General features: G+C 46.6%; 1 protein-coding gene across 4 annotated transcripts; it reads left to right on the plus strand.

Moving 5' to 3' along the window:
- Nucleotides 1-1740: 1740 nt before the first annotated feature.
- On the plus strand, nt 1741-15745 carry mllt1a (MLLT1 super elongation complex subunit a). Of its 4 annotated transcripts, none has more exons than XM_036522157.1 (12): nt 1741-1815; nt 6136-6316; nt 6786-6868; nt 8870-9013; nt 9451-9576; nt 11510-12145; nt 12533-12623; nt 13066-13177; nt 13575-13674; nt 14376-14453; nt 14771-14842; nt 15250-15745. In XM_036522157.1, exons 1-12 carry the CDS (start codon nt 1804-1806, stop codon nt 15376-15378), a joined length of 1764 nt encoding a protein of 587 aa, XP_036378050.1. In that variant the 5' UTR covers nt 1741-1803; the 3' UTR covers nt 15379-15745. The 4 variants fall into 4 exon arrangements, with proteins under 4 accessions (XP_036378050.1, XP_036378052.1, XP_036378051.1 ...); XM_036522159.1 differs by having other exon boundaries at nt 14376-14444; XM_036522158.1 differs by having other exon boundaries at nt 12536-12623.
- Nucleotides 15746-16039: the final 294 nt, after the last annotated feature.

Below are 16039 nucleotides of genomic sequence, written 5' to 3' on the forward strand. Positions count from 1 at the left end.
TAATGGCAAGAGTGTCTTTCAATCTCTGTCTTGGCAGAGTCTGTTGAACACTAATTGGTGAGCTTTTATTACCTGGTATCATACATTATCCTTTTCATTATCATGATTTTTAAAAATGCTCCGTGTTTGTATGATTTACATGGATAGTGTGGAGAAGGACATGCAGAAGAAATCTCTTTGGAGCATATGGTTGCAGCATCCTGGTTCTGTTGTTCCTGATCTGGAAAACATGAGCTTTGTTTGATTATGTGATTACTGCACTTGCTAATAACATAAATATGCTAATATCTACCTTAGCCTTGATAAGAAATCAGCAAACTTTTAATTTCTTCATTATATGTTCACGTCAAAAGTTCTTAGTGAAAATTGTGTTCACACTTCAGTTACATGGTGTAATATTGTTGTAGACTTACAATCATCAACTAATGGGAAATAGTTTGTTAAGGAACATCACAGTAATTGCACATAGTGTATAAACCAGCAAAGAAAAAGAGCTATATGCCACACCCTGATCCATCCAATCCTGTTCTATCCATCATCATTATCATCATCATCATCCACAATCTTGTGAATATGCTTCTCTTTACTTTTGTCATTTTAACACTCTTCCTAAAGGAGTGTGCAGGCTTAACGAGGACTTTTATTCTTGGTCTTCTTCTAACTCCTGCAAAGCAGGACCTTGCAGTGGAGTCATGCAGTGCTCTGATCATTAAAAGGCCTATTCAATCTTAGTACAAAAATAAGCACTCAGCTTCTATGTAGCGAGTCCAGCTTTACTGAAACCACAAGGGAACGTGGGGAAGAAAAATAATGAAAAGCATTTCATTAAATGAAGACCTAAAAATTGATAATGGGCAAATACAAGCGAAGAGATATTAATAAATATATGAACAGCCAACACAGGTTTATGCTACATTCAATAAACATTACCAGTTTGATCTTTCATTTTGTCGCATACAACGTGACAATATGCAATATTGGACCAGCTACCTGGTTAATAATAGTACCCCTAATATCGCTAATAAAGACAAAACTGGACATGAACTTGGTAAAACAGGCTTTAAACGTTAAATAAAAAAGGCAAATGTTCCAAGCATGAAAAACAAAAAGCGTTTGAGGAAAATGATTAATATGTAGCCATACACAATCAAAGACCCAGTAACGAATTTGAGCAGCCTGCGACACAGGCCAGTCAAATGCTGAACAGGAGAAGGTCATTATAACGTTATATATACACAGCAGACCTTTTCAGTCACACATAAAACAATCTATGCAAGCAAAAGCGTGCAGGTTCCACACGATCGCTCACTATTTCCACGTTTTTATGTTTTTCATTGTATGTCTGGAAATGTCCCAAGTCCCGCCTCATCACAGCAAACGCCAATAAACGCGAAGAATTGGCTGTCAAACGACCAATAAAATACGGTTTCTTACGCAGCTACAAGGCATACACCAAGATCTTGCTATATACTACTTTTTATTCTGTGAGGATGATAAAGGTTTTAGTACGCAAAGATTGGTTCCCACAGCTCTCTGTCATTGAAGGGAAGTCCCGCCTGTACAATATTACAATTGGGCTTAGTCTTACGCCAGTGGCCATGTCTCTCGGCCAAAATTTACCCGATTGGATGTGAAGGCTTTCTAGCGTTGGATGGATGTCCGGAGTCTGGGAGGGGAGGGGAGGGGAGGGGTTCTGTCTAGCTTCCGGTTTCTGGGTGAAATTGACACACAATGAGGAGTCGGGAACAACCTCACCAAACGCCGCTGTAAATAAAATAGAATAATCACCGAAGCTAGGGGATCATGGAGAATCAGGTAACGCGACCCTTGTCGTCCAGTGTATGCTCAGCCTACAGCCGACAGCTGGTGAGAAAACCACAATCGGAACAGAAATTGCCAGCTACTGGCTAATACTATTGGTGATAGAAAAAAAATGAAATCGGAACACATAGCCGTACATACATACTGGCACTGAACATAGCTATCTTCTGACTCTTACACATAGCCACATGCATGCACATCGGCACACAAAGGGAGTCTGTTTATATGACGGCCAGGCCTCGGGAATTCCAAACAGGTAACTAGCCAATAGAGCTCCTGGCCCATTGATTTTAGCTGCGATAAGCGGGTAAAGGCGCCGGTGGCAGTATTGCATTCTACACCAGGTCTTGGGAGGGGAGGCGGGCGAAGAGATTTGGGGGTGGGGGTGCTGGTACGGCGACAAAGATTCAGAATGGGAAGCGGGAATATGTTCTCACCCTTCATGGATGTTGTTTATGTTTGCACTCCCGCCAGATAGCGAGTTAGCTAGTTATCCAGCTAGCTAGAGGGCTAAGTTATGTTATTTGGAAAATGAGCAGTATACAGACTTGGGTGGTGTTAAATTACTCCAGGGGTTGTTGCCAGTAAGCTTGCTGAGTCGCTAGCTAGCATTAGCTAATTATCCGGATGAAAATAAAGGTTTTATGAGATGCACAGTGCTTCTGTTATATTCCCTGCTGTCACATTTTCCTTTAATTTGTTTTCCACGTGTTGTTTTGGTTATTTCTATACCAGTTAACTTAGTTTAATAGCGAACATTGTAAATTTAAATCGTATTTAACATAGCTAGCTAGCCAAGTAGCTAAATAAATTCAAGTTAACGGCATATGCGCAGCATAATGAGTACGTGTCTGAATATTGTGGCCACATAGCCAACCTTGTTATGAAAACTTTGACATAGGACGAGCTTTTTAAGCAAAGGCAGCTAGATGGCTACCTTGCAAAATAATGGCATCGCTTACTACTGTAATGTCAAGGCTAGCTAACGCCTGACTGCTAACTTAGCTTGCTAATACTGCACAAATCTACTGTAGCCGGCACTTCAAAGCACGCATGCCATTTTAAATACGCAACGTCTCCTCGTATTGCTCTTGCTCCCCGAAAATTAAAGAGGTTGTTTCAGTACGACTCTGGTGGTGAGTATCTGTCACTGCCTGGTTCCCCCGACTTGGGGGCGGGAGGATTTCGTGTCAGAAAGGGAGGCCACATTCTCTGTTCAAAAGAGGGAGAGAGGCCCTGAGGGATTTGGTCTGTGGACTCTTGTCCAAGAAGTGTCTGTCGTGACTTAGCACAATTAAAGGTTAGTCTATTTATATGCATTTATGATGTGCAGGTTCTCAAATGAACAAAGTAAGTACTTGTATGAAATATAATCACCGCTAAAGACAATGAAAACTTATTTAGCATGCACATTCACGTGTTACAGAACACTAAACCCTACCCAAACTAGGAGATAAGACTGACTATGACAGGAAGAATATTGTTTTTGTTTAGTAGGCATTTTCACTTGGCAGTTCATTCACAGTCCCAAGACTTAAGTGCCTCCAGTTGGATAAAGTGGTGTTAAGTCACCAAGTCAGTTTAGCCACACTTTTTTTTTGTCCTGTTGACCTGTTATAGGTCCTTAGGTAGTTCACAAGCTTCTTTTGGGTAACTTTAATTTTTCTTGAACATCCGGATAGAGTGTATGCAAATGGAGTATTGCATTTGAAAGCAAGGTTGAAAGCAACTTTTATGACCATGATAGAATGCAACGTTGAAAATACTGATCTTTCAAATAAATAAATTTCTTGAGAGTTGCACATTTTTGCTTTCTCTTTAGAGTATTTCTAGCAGATTTCAGCCAGCTGCTTAGGTTACATTTATTTAGAATTGTGTTAACATACTTGGCTCTACACAATAGTGTTGAAATGCAGAGAGTATACCAGAGTTTCTTGTGTTTTGGGAACATATTGTTTTTATTCCTTTGATAGTAATGGAATTATTTAAGCTATGTCATACGTTATGTTATGTTTAATGTCAATTTAAAACCATACACTAGTGAACTCAACTGTATGTAAATTTCGGTTGTGTTCATTTTGTTTTTGAAATTGCATTCTCAAATCAGCATGCTATGTGGAAAAAAGGCTGATTTTACACTTAATACAGCTATGTGTAAGAAGAAATATCTTCATGGACTTTCTTTGGGCCCTGGGGAGTCAGATTCTTGGTTGAAGCTTGTGGAAAGGAGGTTTGTGGACTCCAGTTGAAGCTCTGTTCCATAATGACAGCAGCTGTCAGTTTGTTGATTTGGAAAGGGTAATCCTTGTACCACTCTTTTTGAGTAATGCACTGCTGAACAGTGTGTTGTCTGTGCATGGTATCACAAAGAGCCCATGTTCGTCTGGGTCGTCTGTACATTTGCCTTGGATTTGCGCATTTGTCAGGGGTGGGATCAGGATCAGATTTTTTTTTTCTGACTCTGAACATAATGGCTGTTTGCTGTGCGCCTGGGCGAGGCTGTAATCTGGCAGCGACCTGGCTGTGGCACGCTCAGTGACCGAGTTTCGTTCTCGCTCTCGGTGATTGCTATCGCGATCACTCCGAGAGGCCGCCGGCTTCTCTCTGGTGGGGCTCTGAGCCTCTGTCTCAGAACCTGTCTTCACAAGGAGGCCACAGAGAGCTGCAGATGTGTCTCTGTTGTGGTTTTTCGGTTGGAACTTAGCGCCGTCTTCATGCGGCGGCAACCAGGCGAGCCGAGTTTGTGCTGGTGCCTGTTCGGGGAGGGAGGTGTTTGCAAGCTCTTGGTTGGTTTTGTTGTTGGAGGACTTTCTCGGAGGAGAATCCGAGGCCGTTTTCCTTTTTGCGCGGGTGAGCTCTGTCGTTAGAAGTAGTGCTCCCACCGTGCACCGGGGCAGGCTGCACACGTGCGCGCAGCCTGATGGGATAGCTGCAGCTTGCAGAGGGCAGTTCTTTCTCTTGGTGGATGCGACATAGCGCGAAGGGTCTGCTCTTGTGACGGGGGCTGTGTTTATTGTGCTGATCCAAGACATTCTGTGCCGGGGAGCAGGGAGCGGATGGAAAGAGCGCAGTCAGCGGCCGGCCGGGGCGGCCTGCTCTCAGGACAGGAGTGTTCATGCACTGCAGTCAGCTGCCCACCCCTCCATCCCAGTCCGCGCCCAGCACAAGGAGACGTATCCATCGTGGCTGTGAATATGAAAAAAAATAGACAAGAATAAAGGCCGTTGTCATAAGGTCAGGCGAGAGTGTTTATCAGAACACTAGCAGTGACGTAATTGGCCGATTTGTTTCGCTGGCAGCTTCCCATTGCCAGAAATCATCCACAGCTTTAGCTGTGTTGGCCTGAAATCCCTATGCGCTCCACCAAGCGCTCCTTTCTGTCCTTGTGCGCTTGGTGGAGTTGTAGCGGCCCTGGGATCCGGGGGCCAGGGGGAGGGTGTGGTGATGTGCCGCGTTAAAGGTCATTAGTGCAACCGCACGGACTGGCCAGGCGCCAGAGGGATTGTGACTGGAAGTGCCAGACCAGATCATCCCAATCCCGGCTCCTAATCCCTCCTCTCACTCCCTCCTCACGAGCGCAGCGGACATGAGCCAAATCCTCCCCTTCTCACTTTGAGTCCTGGATAGAGATAAAGTGTTTTTTCTGTCCCTACAAGCGTCTGCCCCCCCCCCCCCCCCCCCCATTCCACTTTAGCTGATGTCCTGATTGCAGCATTATACAAAGCGAATAGCCTGGTGCCATTGTGTCTTTTTAATGAAGTGTGGCTGTCACAGTCTGCAGTGAATTGTGACTGAGGGGTTGATTACTCTGTGATAGGTTGGGTAATCCGAGAGGGACAGTGCTTTTGACACACTGACTCCTTTTCCCTCATGAATTCTTTGTGGAAATGCCATGCTACAGATGCTTTCTTTTTTCATAAATACAAACAGTGTGAGTTTATTGTGGTATGCTTGTGTGCCGTGAAGTCCAGTCAGCTGAGCACAGCCTCAGGCCCAGTCATTAAAATGCTGTCCTATACTCATTTTTGCACAAATTATTTAAATTGCAGATACGTACTTTTCCAGAGCAATTGTCTAAATGAGTTCTCAGTGCAGCGCTTTCACTGAGATCACAGCTAATGATTTGTAGAGTCTGAACAGTCTCTCTCTCTCTCTCTCTCCCTCTCCCTCTCCCTCTCCCTCTCCCTCTCCCTCTCCCTCTCCCTCTCCCTCTCTCTCTCTCTCTCTCTCTCTCTCTCTCTCTCTCTCTCTCTCTCTCTCTCTCTCTCTCTCTCTCTCTCTCCCTCTCCCTCTCTCTCTCTCTCTCTCTCGCAGTGCACAGTGCAGGTGAAGTTGGAGCTGGGTCACCGAGCCCAGCTACGGAAGAAGGTCACGTCTGAGGGCTTCACCCATGACTGGATGGTGTTTGTGCGCGGACCAGAGATGGGTGACATCCAGCACTTCGTGGAGAAGGTTGTCTTCCGGCTACACGAGAGCTTCCCCAAACCCAAGAGAGGTGCGTCTCGCAAAGCTAGTGGAAACAGTGTTTACACGGATGAAAGGGACTCCTGCACTGTACTGTGTTTTGCTGAGCACATCTCTGTAGTGTGTGCTTTCTCTCTCTGCAGTAGCATTGTGTAGAAGAAGCTAGTTCTTCTGCCTTTCCTACCGTTATCATATCACCTTGGATAAATGCATTTAAGCTGCATTAGTTATTGTCGTTACGGTCATTACGCTCAGTACTACGGAGATTAGAAATTAATTTGGATGTTTTGCTGAAGGCGATTGGAAGTATTGTCATCGTCACTGCACATTTGTATTACTATCACTATGTTAAGGTTCATCTAAGAGTAGTTATAATTTATCATAAATGTGTTGTTTGCATGTTTTGTAAATACAGTAGTTATAATGGTAATTAGTGTGAGAGACCCAATTCATGTTTATGCTTTATTTTTGTGTGTGGTTTACTTTGACTGTGCCCACAGTGTGCAAGGAGCCCCCGTACAAAGTGGAGGAATCTGGATATGCTGGCTTCCTGATGCCCATTGAGGTCTACTTCAAGAACAAGGTGAGAGCAGCCACTGCTGACCAGTTGGCTGTGGAATGAGAGGTTTACCTTCTTTTTCACTGGCTTATATCTCACACACACTCTGCATGGGCACAGCTGAATATCTTCTGGGGAAAATAAAAATATGCGCTGTGCTCAAAAGTACAAGAGCAAGGTACCAACCTTCTGGTCACCAGTTCAGTCCCCCTGATCGTTGCGCCACACTGCTGTCTGCCAGAACAGGCTGGATGAACGCTGGATGAAGTCTTTTCGTAACACCGCGGCAACCAGTGGCTCAGACAGGTGTGCTGGCGAGGGGGATTTGCATATCACTCCTCAGTGGATCTTTGGACTTGTGGGGTGACAGAACATGAGGTCATGCTGGACTGAGGCTGTGGATAGGGGTATTTGCCTGCACAAGAGGAGCAGCTATGTGCAGTGAATCGAGTGGTTTTAGGGGATGATTTTTAAAGGCAAACCCTGGTCTTGTCTCCAAAGGTGAGTCTGATTTCTGCAGTCAGTGGCAGAGAAAAGCGGAAGGGTTGGTTTGGGTTGTCGGGGTCTGAGTGACATCTGCTCAGTGTTCATCCAGCCAGGTCAGATTCTACTCCTGTTCATCTTATATATTTCAGTATGGATTGTGCAAACTGAGGTCAAGTGGCACATAGCAGGAAAAAGCACATTTCACAGCTGTGTAGTGGATCTTGGGAGTGTCAAATGCTGTGTGCTTACATGCTTTTATGGAAGTTGCTGTTCCTGTCCCACTGTCTGTCTGTTTTGATCTCATTCAGGTTCAGATTCATTTTTACTTTAATAGCACTGCCTGGTAGACAGCACCTAATAGGTGCAGAGGTGCAACTCTCATGCAATAAAAATCCAGTTGAGTTAATGTGCATTGACTCTTTGCTGCTGTCGTCAAGTGCAGGCGAGTGCCTTTCTGGCCACAACTTCCTCCAAGGTCTCGCATATCTTTACACATTTCTGTAATCTTTTTTTAGACTTTGCTGTCAAAAGTAAATATACTCTGCCAGGATAACTGTAGGTCAGTGCTGTAAGTAACAGAGGGCAGTACTGTAATTAACACAGGGTGGGACTGTACATGACACAGGCTTGGCCTTGTATGTGACAGAGTGTTGGTTTTCTGTGTGACATAGGGTTGGTGTTGTATGTGACACAGTGACTTTGGCCTGTTCCTGGCTCTGTGGAGCTGGGCTCGTTTGCCTGGTTGAGCGGCAGCTCTGCGGTCTTGTTAGTTTGTGGGACTGGTGGGTGGGGTACGCACGGTCTGTATTGCACCTGTGACTGGCTGAGGTCGGAGGCTATAGAGGGTGAACTATGTAAGTGCCCCCCGCCTCCCCCCCATGTCACCACCCATTTTTACACTTTGGAAGGAATCCAGGAACAAGCATCGCAGTCACAACCGAAGGGTTTTGGGTAGAGAACCTTACAAATGGACTGGCAAAGCAGAGTGATGCAGTGCAGTTCACATGCAACGAAGGGAAAGGAACGGAAAGTGATTATCAGTAGCCAAGCCTGATTAGCAGTTGTGAAACCTGCTGTCGTAACTCGTTGAGTTCTTGCTCCCCTTAACCGAGAGACAGACCGGAGGGACAGGCTGGGAGCTGACACATGGTCAGCAGGAGACAGAGAAAGAGTCACTTTTGAGAGAGAAGAGATAGAGGGATGGTGAGTTCTACGGGACTGGCTGGGAGTCCGATGTCCTTCTCCTTCAGCAGGCTGATTTAACGCTGTTTGTCTTTTTTTTAACCCTCATTTGTCTTTCAGAAGTCCTGCTGTTTGACTCTGTAGCTCAGGTTAAGCGCCTTTTCTGTCACATACCCCTCCCAAAAATATGGATGATGGTCTGTGCATGATCACCAGTCATGTAACATGCTGTGTTCATACAGACTCCAGATATGTTCAGTGATAAAAAGGGTGCTGAATTTTGAATTTTAGACCTGTAATGTTTGAATTTCTCAGAGCTCTCTAAAGTGATATTTTATACCTTCTCATTCAATGCAGGAAGAGCCAAAGAAGGTGTGCTTCAACTACGACCTGTTCCTCAACCTGGAGGGAAACCCCCCTGTCAACCACCTGCGCTGTGAGAAGCTCACCTTCAACAACCCCACCCGCGAATTCCGCCGCAAGCTGGTCAAGGCTGGTGGGGTGAGCTGAGGAATGGGGTACAGGGAGAACGGGACTGTGGGGCATTATACATGGCAATAGTCTGTGTGTGTGTGTGTGTGTGTGTGTGTGTGTGTGTGTGTGTGTGTGTGTATTTAGTATGTTGGGTATGCCTTGTGTCTTGTACTTGAGAGGTTTCATTTGGGGGTCTTTGGCTTTAATGTTCAATTGAAACAGCACACACAGCCACTCATTTCCCGATGCAGCACAGAGGAAATGGCTGGGATGAAAAAGAAACATTGCACACACTGTTGAACTCCACATTAAACTGTAACAACATTCAGCCAAACACAATGGAACCAGGCAGCTTTCTATTTTTTTCCCATGTTGGTTTGGACTTGCTTTGTTCTCATCAAACATAGAGTTCCCATGCAGCCTCTGAGTCCCCTCCTCTCCCTCCCTTCTCTCCTCTTCCTCAGGTGATGGTGGTCCCAGAGGGGGCAGAGGCAATGTCCAGGCCCAGCCCTGACTACCCCATGCTTCCCACAATCCCACTTTCTGCCTTCTCCGACCCGAAGAAGACCAAGCCCTCCCACGGGTCAAAGGTCAGTGGCCAGGGGCGTACCTAAAAGGGTGTGTGAGAGAGCTTGTGCAGATTGCTCCTTTAGCAAAAACTCTGTGTTAGGAATGCGGTCTTGAATCAGCAATAAGACAATATACTTGTGCTAATGTATAACCCTGTCCTTAGGGTCCAGTGATGAAACATATCTTTGAGATGCCTCTGAAGCTGATCAGCCACTGATCAATACCTTGAGTAACAGGAAATTCAGGTTTCCAATTCCTGACCTCAATTAAGTGATTTGGAACTGAGATAGAATGAGACCTGAGGCTGAGTGACCACTGTGGATGCATACCAGCTGTTCTTTTTTAGAATGGGTTTGATTAGTGTAATAGTATTTGCCATGCTGGTGTGAAAAATAACAATAAGCTACATTTTGTCAACTACCTTGCAAAATCTCCTTAAATGGGCCTGCTAGGCTATAGGGGAAGTTATCATGAACATTAATCAGTCCTTTGCATTAAGGTTTCAGGATAAATATTTTATATTGGGTTGCTTCCTTAATGGAGGACAGATAGATAAGCTTGAGTTTTTCTGCATAGGTCTTGAAATTAAGTCAGTCTGAGTATTACTCTGGAAATAAAATTCAGTTCAATTCAATTTTATTTGTATAGCGCTGTTTACAAAACATAAAAACATAAAAAACATACCCTACCTTTCTCAGACATTATCTGAGTATTTCCCAGGGAGAAAATATGGTCCCATTGATTCAAGCCCTGTTTGCAGGGAAATCTGTCCCACAGATTAAAAATTAAAAATGGCTTGATGCAATGCTGTATTTGTGTCATAGTTATGTGCCTTTGTCTTTTGAAGTATTGCTTCCTAAATGATTTGTGACTGTACATGTGCTTCACTTAACAACTTACTAGTTTCCTTGAGTTCATTATTTGCCATTTTAATGTGCTTTTTTATTAGCAAATGAAAACAGTGTTCATTTAATAAATGAACAGTGTTTGTATTTGATTTCATAATCCCTTTTAATGACATTGCTGACTTTAAAGGGAACCCTGCAGCTTTAAGACATGAGCCTTTATATAGAACAGTGTTTCCCAGCCGTGGTCCGGGGAGACACAAGTGTGCTGGTTTGGGTTCTAGCTGAGCTCCCAGTTAATTAGATCTGATTGAGATGTTAACTGAACACTGATCTCGTTTCATGTCTCTACATTTGGTCTGTTATAAATCGTCTGTGAAAGAAATGAGTTGTTGGGTATATTTCCATTTATGTAAAGTAAATAGTGTATAAAATAGCTGCCCGAATTTATTTTATGCCATCTCTCACAGAGCATCACTTGACTTGTACTAATGAGAGTTTAGTGTAAACAAGCATGGAGGTAGTTCTGGAACGTTTGCTGTTTTCTGTTGGCAAGGAAAAAGTTTGTCGAAGACTGTTCCTCTTAATATCACAGAATAATCACAGGTGTTGCTTAATGTGTTTGTTTCCAGTAAGCGATGTGCTTGCTGCTAAGGAACAGAAGTTAGAGCTCTGTGCCTAAATAATTAAAGCAGGGTGGCTGCGTAGCGTAGCGGAAAGGAGAAGGACTCGTAACCGAAAGGCTGCCGGTTCAGTTCCCTGCTGGGGCACTGCTGGTGTACCCTGGGGCAAAGTAGTTAACTCAAAATTGCCTTGGTAAATATCCAACTGTATAAATGGGTAACGTGTGTTAAAAAAAAAAAAAAAGTAACCTATGTAAGTTTCTCTGGATAAGAGTGTCTGTTAAATGCCAATAATCTAATTTCATGTAAAGGCCTGTGCAAGAAAACTGATTCCAACTGCCACTCATATTTGACGTTGTGGGCATGTGAATGACAGCTCTAAAGCAAATGTTTGGACTGAGGATGTATGAGGTATGGGATAGCATCTGTATGGCACTTGGTGGTGGGCACAGTGTTTAGTATTGAAATACTGATCCCTGTTCCAGGAGCCCAGTAAAGACAGCAGCGGTGGGAGCAGCAAGGGGCCCAAGCCCCACAAGATGACCAAGGAGCACCGGGAACGGCCACGTAAAGACTCGGAGAGCAAGGCCTCATCCAAGGGCGAGAGTGACCGGGACGGAGGGGGCAACAGCAGCAAGCCCACCCGCGACTCCTCCTCCAAGAAGCCCACGGAGGTCAAGGTAAAAGAGGAGAGCAAGGCTCCTCCCAAGGCTGCCTTCAAGGAGCCCAAACTCACGCTGAAGGAGGCCAAGATGGAGGGCATGTCCCCGAAAGGAGGGGGGGCGGGTGGAGGGGGAGGCGGGGGAGGAGGGGGCCCTCCGGAGTCCAAAGCCCCCAGCAAGCGGCCCTCCGCGGTGGAGTCGCCCAAGCCCAGCGTTAAGAAGCAGAAGAAGGGGGGCTCCGACAGCTCCAAGGGGGCCGCCGGCGGGGGCCTCAGTGGCACCTCCCCGCGCGTCTCCTCGTCCTCCTCGGTCCCTCCTGCCTACCCCGACAAGAAGCCCCCCAAGGAGAAGGGCCGCTGGGTAAAAGTCAAGTCTGAGACGCCTGAGGTGAAGGAGCCTAAGAAACCAGCCGAATCTGAGGACTCCAACTCCGAGGACGAGGCTTCGTCCAAATCAGAGGTGAGGGGATAGACTGTGCAGGGACTGGAGATAAGCTTGCTCCTGTCTGAGCTTTAAATCTGCATCTGTTTAGTATGGTGTGGTCCAGCTAATGCAAGTATAGACTTGCAACAAAAACACACTGTTTACAAATGACCTGTCTTGAAAAGATTGTTATATTGTTTTAATTTCATTGTATACCAAAGTTAAATGACTTAGATGACCCATTCTTTAGTCGTAGTTAACTGCATTTTTTATTGTTAGAGAGCACCCCTGATATGCAGTTGTAGTGGCAGTTGGTGCTGGAGCTGCGTGGTGAGCGGGACTAACAGTGTGATCTCCAGTGTAGCTGCATGCTTGTGAGGAGGTGCGCTGCTGACCCCTCCCCTCCCCTCCCCTCCCCTAAAGCAGTCGGCACCCTCCAGCCCCTCCAACTCCAGCAGCAGCTCGGACTCCAGCTCGGACTCCGACTTCGAGCCCTCGCAGAAGCAAGGCCAAGGTACGGCCACTGAGTGGCAGGCGGCTGTTTCTCCGTGCTTGAAGTGCCACGGGTACACGTGATATGTAACATCAGCTGTGTGTATAAATGTGGTGTGTGTAAGTAAGGTGTGAGTTTGTACATTGTATGGTAAATGTTTAAGAGTAAAATATAAGAGGTGCGACTGAACCCATGCAGACACCTCAATGAATCAGATGTCTTTGTGGTAGAGACTCTGTCTGTGGTGGGTCTTGCAGAGTAACACCAACATAGCAGTGTTAGCAGCCCAGTGACACCACCTCCCTATTCAAATTCAGTGTTGCAGCACTACAGCCCTACTGAGAGACACATCAGCGCTGAAGGGTGTCTCCTAATAGCAGGGCAGTTGTATTCAGTGGAAGCCCTGAGATGGTGAGGAGGGCAACGGTGAGTGTGAGTGACTCTGTCCCTTTGCCGGTCTCAGGCCCCCTGCGCTCTATGGTGGAGGACCTGCAGTCGGAGGAGTCGGACGATGATGACAGCAGCTCGGAGGAGGAGACGCCCATGAAGACCAACCCGCCCAATCGCGACTCACGGTTGGTCCCTCTCATGCACCTGTTCCTGTCTTCGTGTTCACAGATGCATTGTCTAAAGCACCCAGAAGACATGATCGCTGATTTAAACAGTCACGTGCCAAGTGGCGTTACCAGAAACGTACTTAGCAGTGGCAACTTTACGGAAGAATAAAAGCTATTTTGGCCTAATTTTGGCCCAACAGCTTGAAGTGCAATATTACAGTGACCGTGAGTGTTTGTGGTTTGTGGAGGTGTTGTTCAGCTAGCGTTCCTTGAGGCAACTGCAATTTGGGCAGCTGCATGTTAGGCAATTTTTGTACACAGGCAAGAATATTTTATGAGCTACAAGCACAGGCACACATTTCCGTTTGAGATACGCTGACGGACCTCTGACCTCTGACCTCTGACCTTCCCCCAGTCTGAGCCTGGACAGCGAAAGTGACAGCAGTGAAGGCTCTCATCGGCCCATTCGGGACCCCCCTCCGCCGCCACAGAAACACAGCTCCTCCAACAACAAGGTGAGAGCTCAGTGCCCCCCGAATGGGTGGCGGGGTAAGGCGTCCGATAGCACACGCGAGTAGAGCTCAAGTACCGCAGTCAGTGTCTCAGTGCAGCTTTCCTCTGTCTGTGGCATTTATGACACTATGTTGCTCCCAGTTTCCCTCTCTATCTTTGATTGTGGAGCTTAACCCATTAGGTGTCACATGATGCTGTGTGACTGGGAGTTGCGTGAGGGGACGGAAAGTGCGGAGGATTTTCAAGCTTCGGAAGGAACATAATGTGATAAACCCTCATATTCATGTGTATACATAGGCCGCTGTTTATGTCACTCTTCCATAACCTTTGGATTTCTTGATCTCAGCCATGTCATTTTCCTCAGCCTGGTTTGCTTTGATTAGGTTTACCTAAAAACATTTGTGTTCCCTCTACTGCAGCCTTAAAACAACATGTTAACCATGAAAAAATAAAAAAATATATTTTATCGGAAGTCTGAGAAGCACAATTTGTCTTTCCACAATGCACTGAGAGGACCTCATGCCACTTTAAGGTTCAAGTGATTAAATTAAGGAAACCTCTGTGTGTTTGATGAGTGGGAGCTCACCCACCACTGAGCTCTGAAGCTTGCACAGGTTGATATTTATTTTAGTGGTATCTCCTCTCCTCTCTCCTCTCTCTTCTCTCCCTCTGCCTTCCTCTTGCTCGCCTTTCTTCACTGCAGGTCTCTGGGAGAAAGAGCCCAGACCCCTGTACCCGATCTGAGAAGATGCTGAAGAAGGGATACGACAAGGTAGGAAGGGTAAATCAACCTTTTATTTCTACATTTTACTCATGTTTTAATATCTCCGTCAATGTTCTGCCTGAATGAGTCCTGCATCCGGTGTATTCAGTATAAGTATATTGGTTTACAATGTTTGAGTTGTAACAGGACTTGGTCTGCACACAGCCTCAATACCCTGCCTAGCGCCGGGGTGATTCGGTCTTGTCGAGTTACAGGGCTTAGAGACCCTGAGGGGCAAGGAGAAGTTGAGAAGGGGGAAATGGCTGCATTTCCCTGCGAGCTCCACACCCAGGTGATTGTGTTGCACACGTCGATGACCTCTCCTTCTTCCCCAGGCCTACACTGAAGAGCTGGTGGAACTGCATCGCAGGCTGATGTCCCTGAGGGAGCGCAACGTTCTGCAGCAGGTCAGAGCCACCTGCCTGCGCCTGCACGTTTGTGTGTGTGTGTGCACCAGTGCTTGCCTGTGTGTGTATGCGCGCGTGTGTGTGTATGCGCGCGTGTGTGTGTATGCGCGCGTGTGTGTGTGCGCGCATGTGTGTGCGCGCGTGTGTGTGCGCGCGCGTGTGTGCTTGCCATAAAGAGTCGCGGTAACACATGAGGTGACACATTGTTGGTGACACATGAGGTGCTTGGTGTATGATTTTTTTCCCAACAAATAACATATTGTTATTATTGTCATCATTGTCAGCCTTATCTTTTCTGTGTCATTATGTTGAGTATGTGTCTTGCAGCGTTTTTACACATTGTTACCATTAGAGACCACTTTCCACCTATCTTAACCAGCTGTCCTGTCATCTCTCTCCCCCCATAGATTGTGAATCTCATCGAGGAGACAGGCCATTTCAATGTCACCAACACCACCTTTGACTTTGACCTCTTCTCGTTGGACGAGTCGACGGTCCGTAAACTACAGAGCTACCTGGAGGCCACAGCCACGTGACAGGAAGTTCCTCAGGAGGGGTGCGCTTTTCTCCTCCTCCTCCCTCGTCTTTCTGCGGAACTGGATGAAGGGGTGTGGGAGAGGAGGGGAAGGGGAGCCGAGAGCAAACAGAGCATTGGCAAACACATACTGTAAGAATGTGGAGGAGAGGAGGAGGGCTGGGGCGACTGGGAGGTTAAAAGCAAAGTCACTCTGTTGAAGAAGAGGCACTTCTGCGCCTTCTCACCTGTACTGCAGGACAACGCAGGGAGCCGGGCTGCCTGGCAGGAGGTGTGTCGCTTGCATTTCCATTGGAGGGCCCGCGTGCTGTGCTGTGGAATGCAGCTCCCATAACCCACACCACCCCAACCCCCCCCCCCCCTCTTCCACACACCCTGCCCTGGGAACCCCAGTACTGCTCACATTGTTCCCCCCACCCACCCTAACAGCAGCCCCCCCCCCTCCTCTCAGCTGGAGTTCAACATTCTGTAAGGAATATCCCTTAAACCCTGTGAGAGTGCGTGTGCGTGCGTGCGTGTGTGCATTTGCGTGGACAGAGGGAAGGCAGGGGGACGGTATCAGCAAGGCCAGTTGAATTTCTGATACTTCGCACCAAAGCTTGAGCGCCCGCAAGGCTGGACCTCCCGGCTATCGAAGAGGCTTAGGGGTGCCTGTCCGCCTG

Source organism: Megalops cyprinoides, chromosome 2 (genome assembly GCF_013368585.1).
Source record: "Megalops cyprinoides isolate fMegCyp1 chromosome 2, fMegCyp1.pri, whole genome shotgun sequence".
In the NCBI taxonomy this organism is placed as follows: domain Eukaryota; kingdom Metazoa; phylum Chordata; class Actinopteri; order Elopiformes; family Megalopidae; genus Megalops; species Megalops cyprinoides.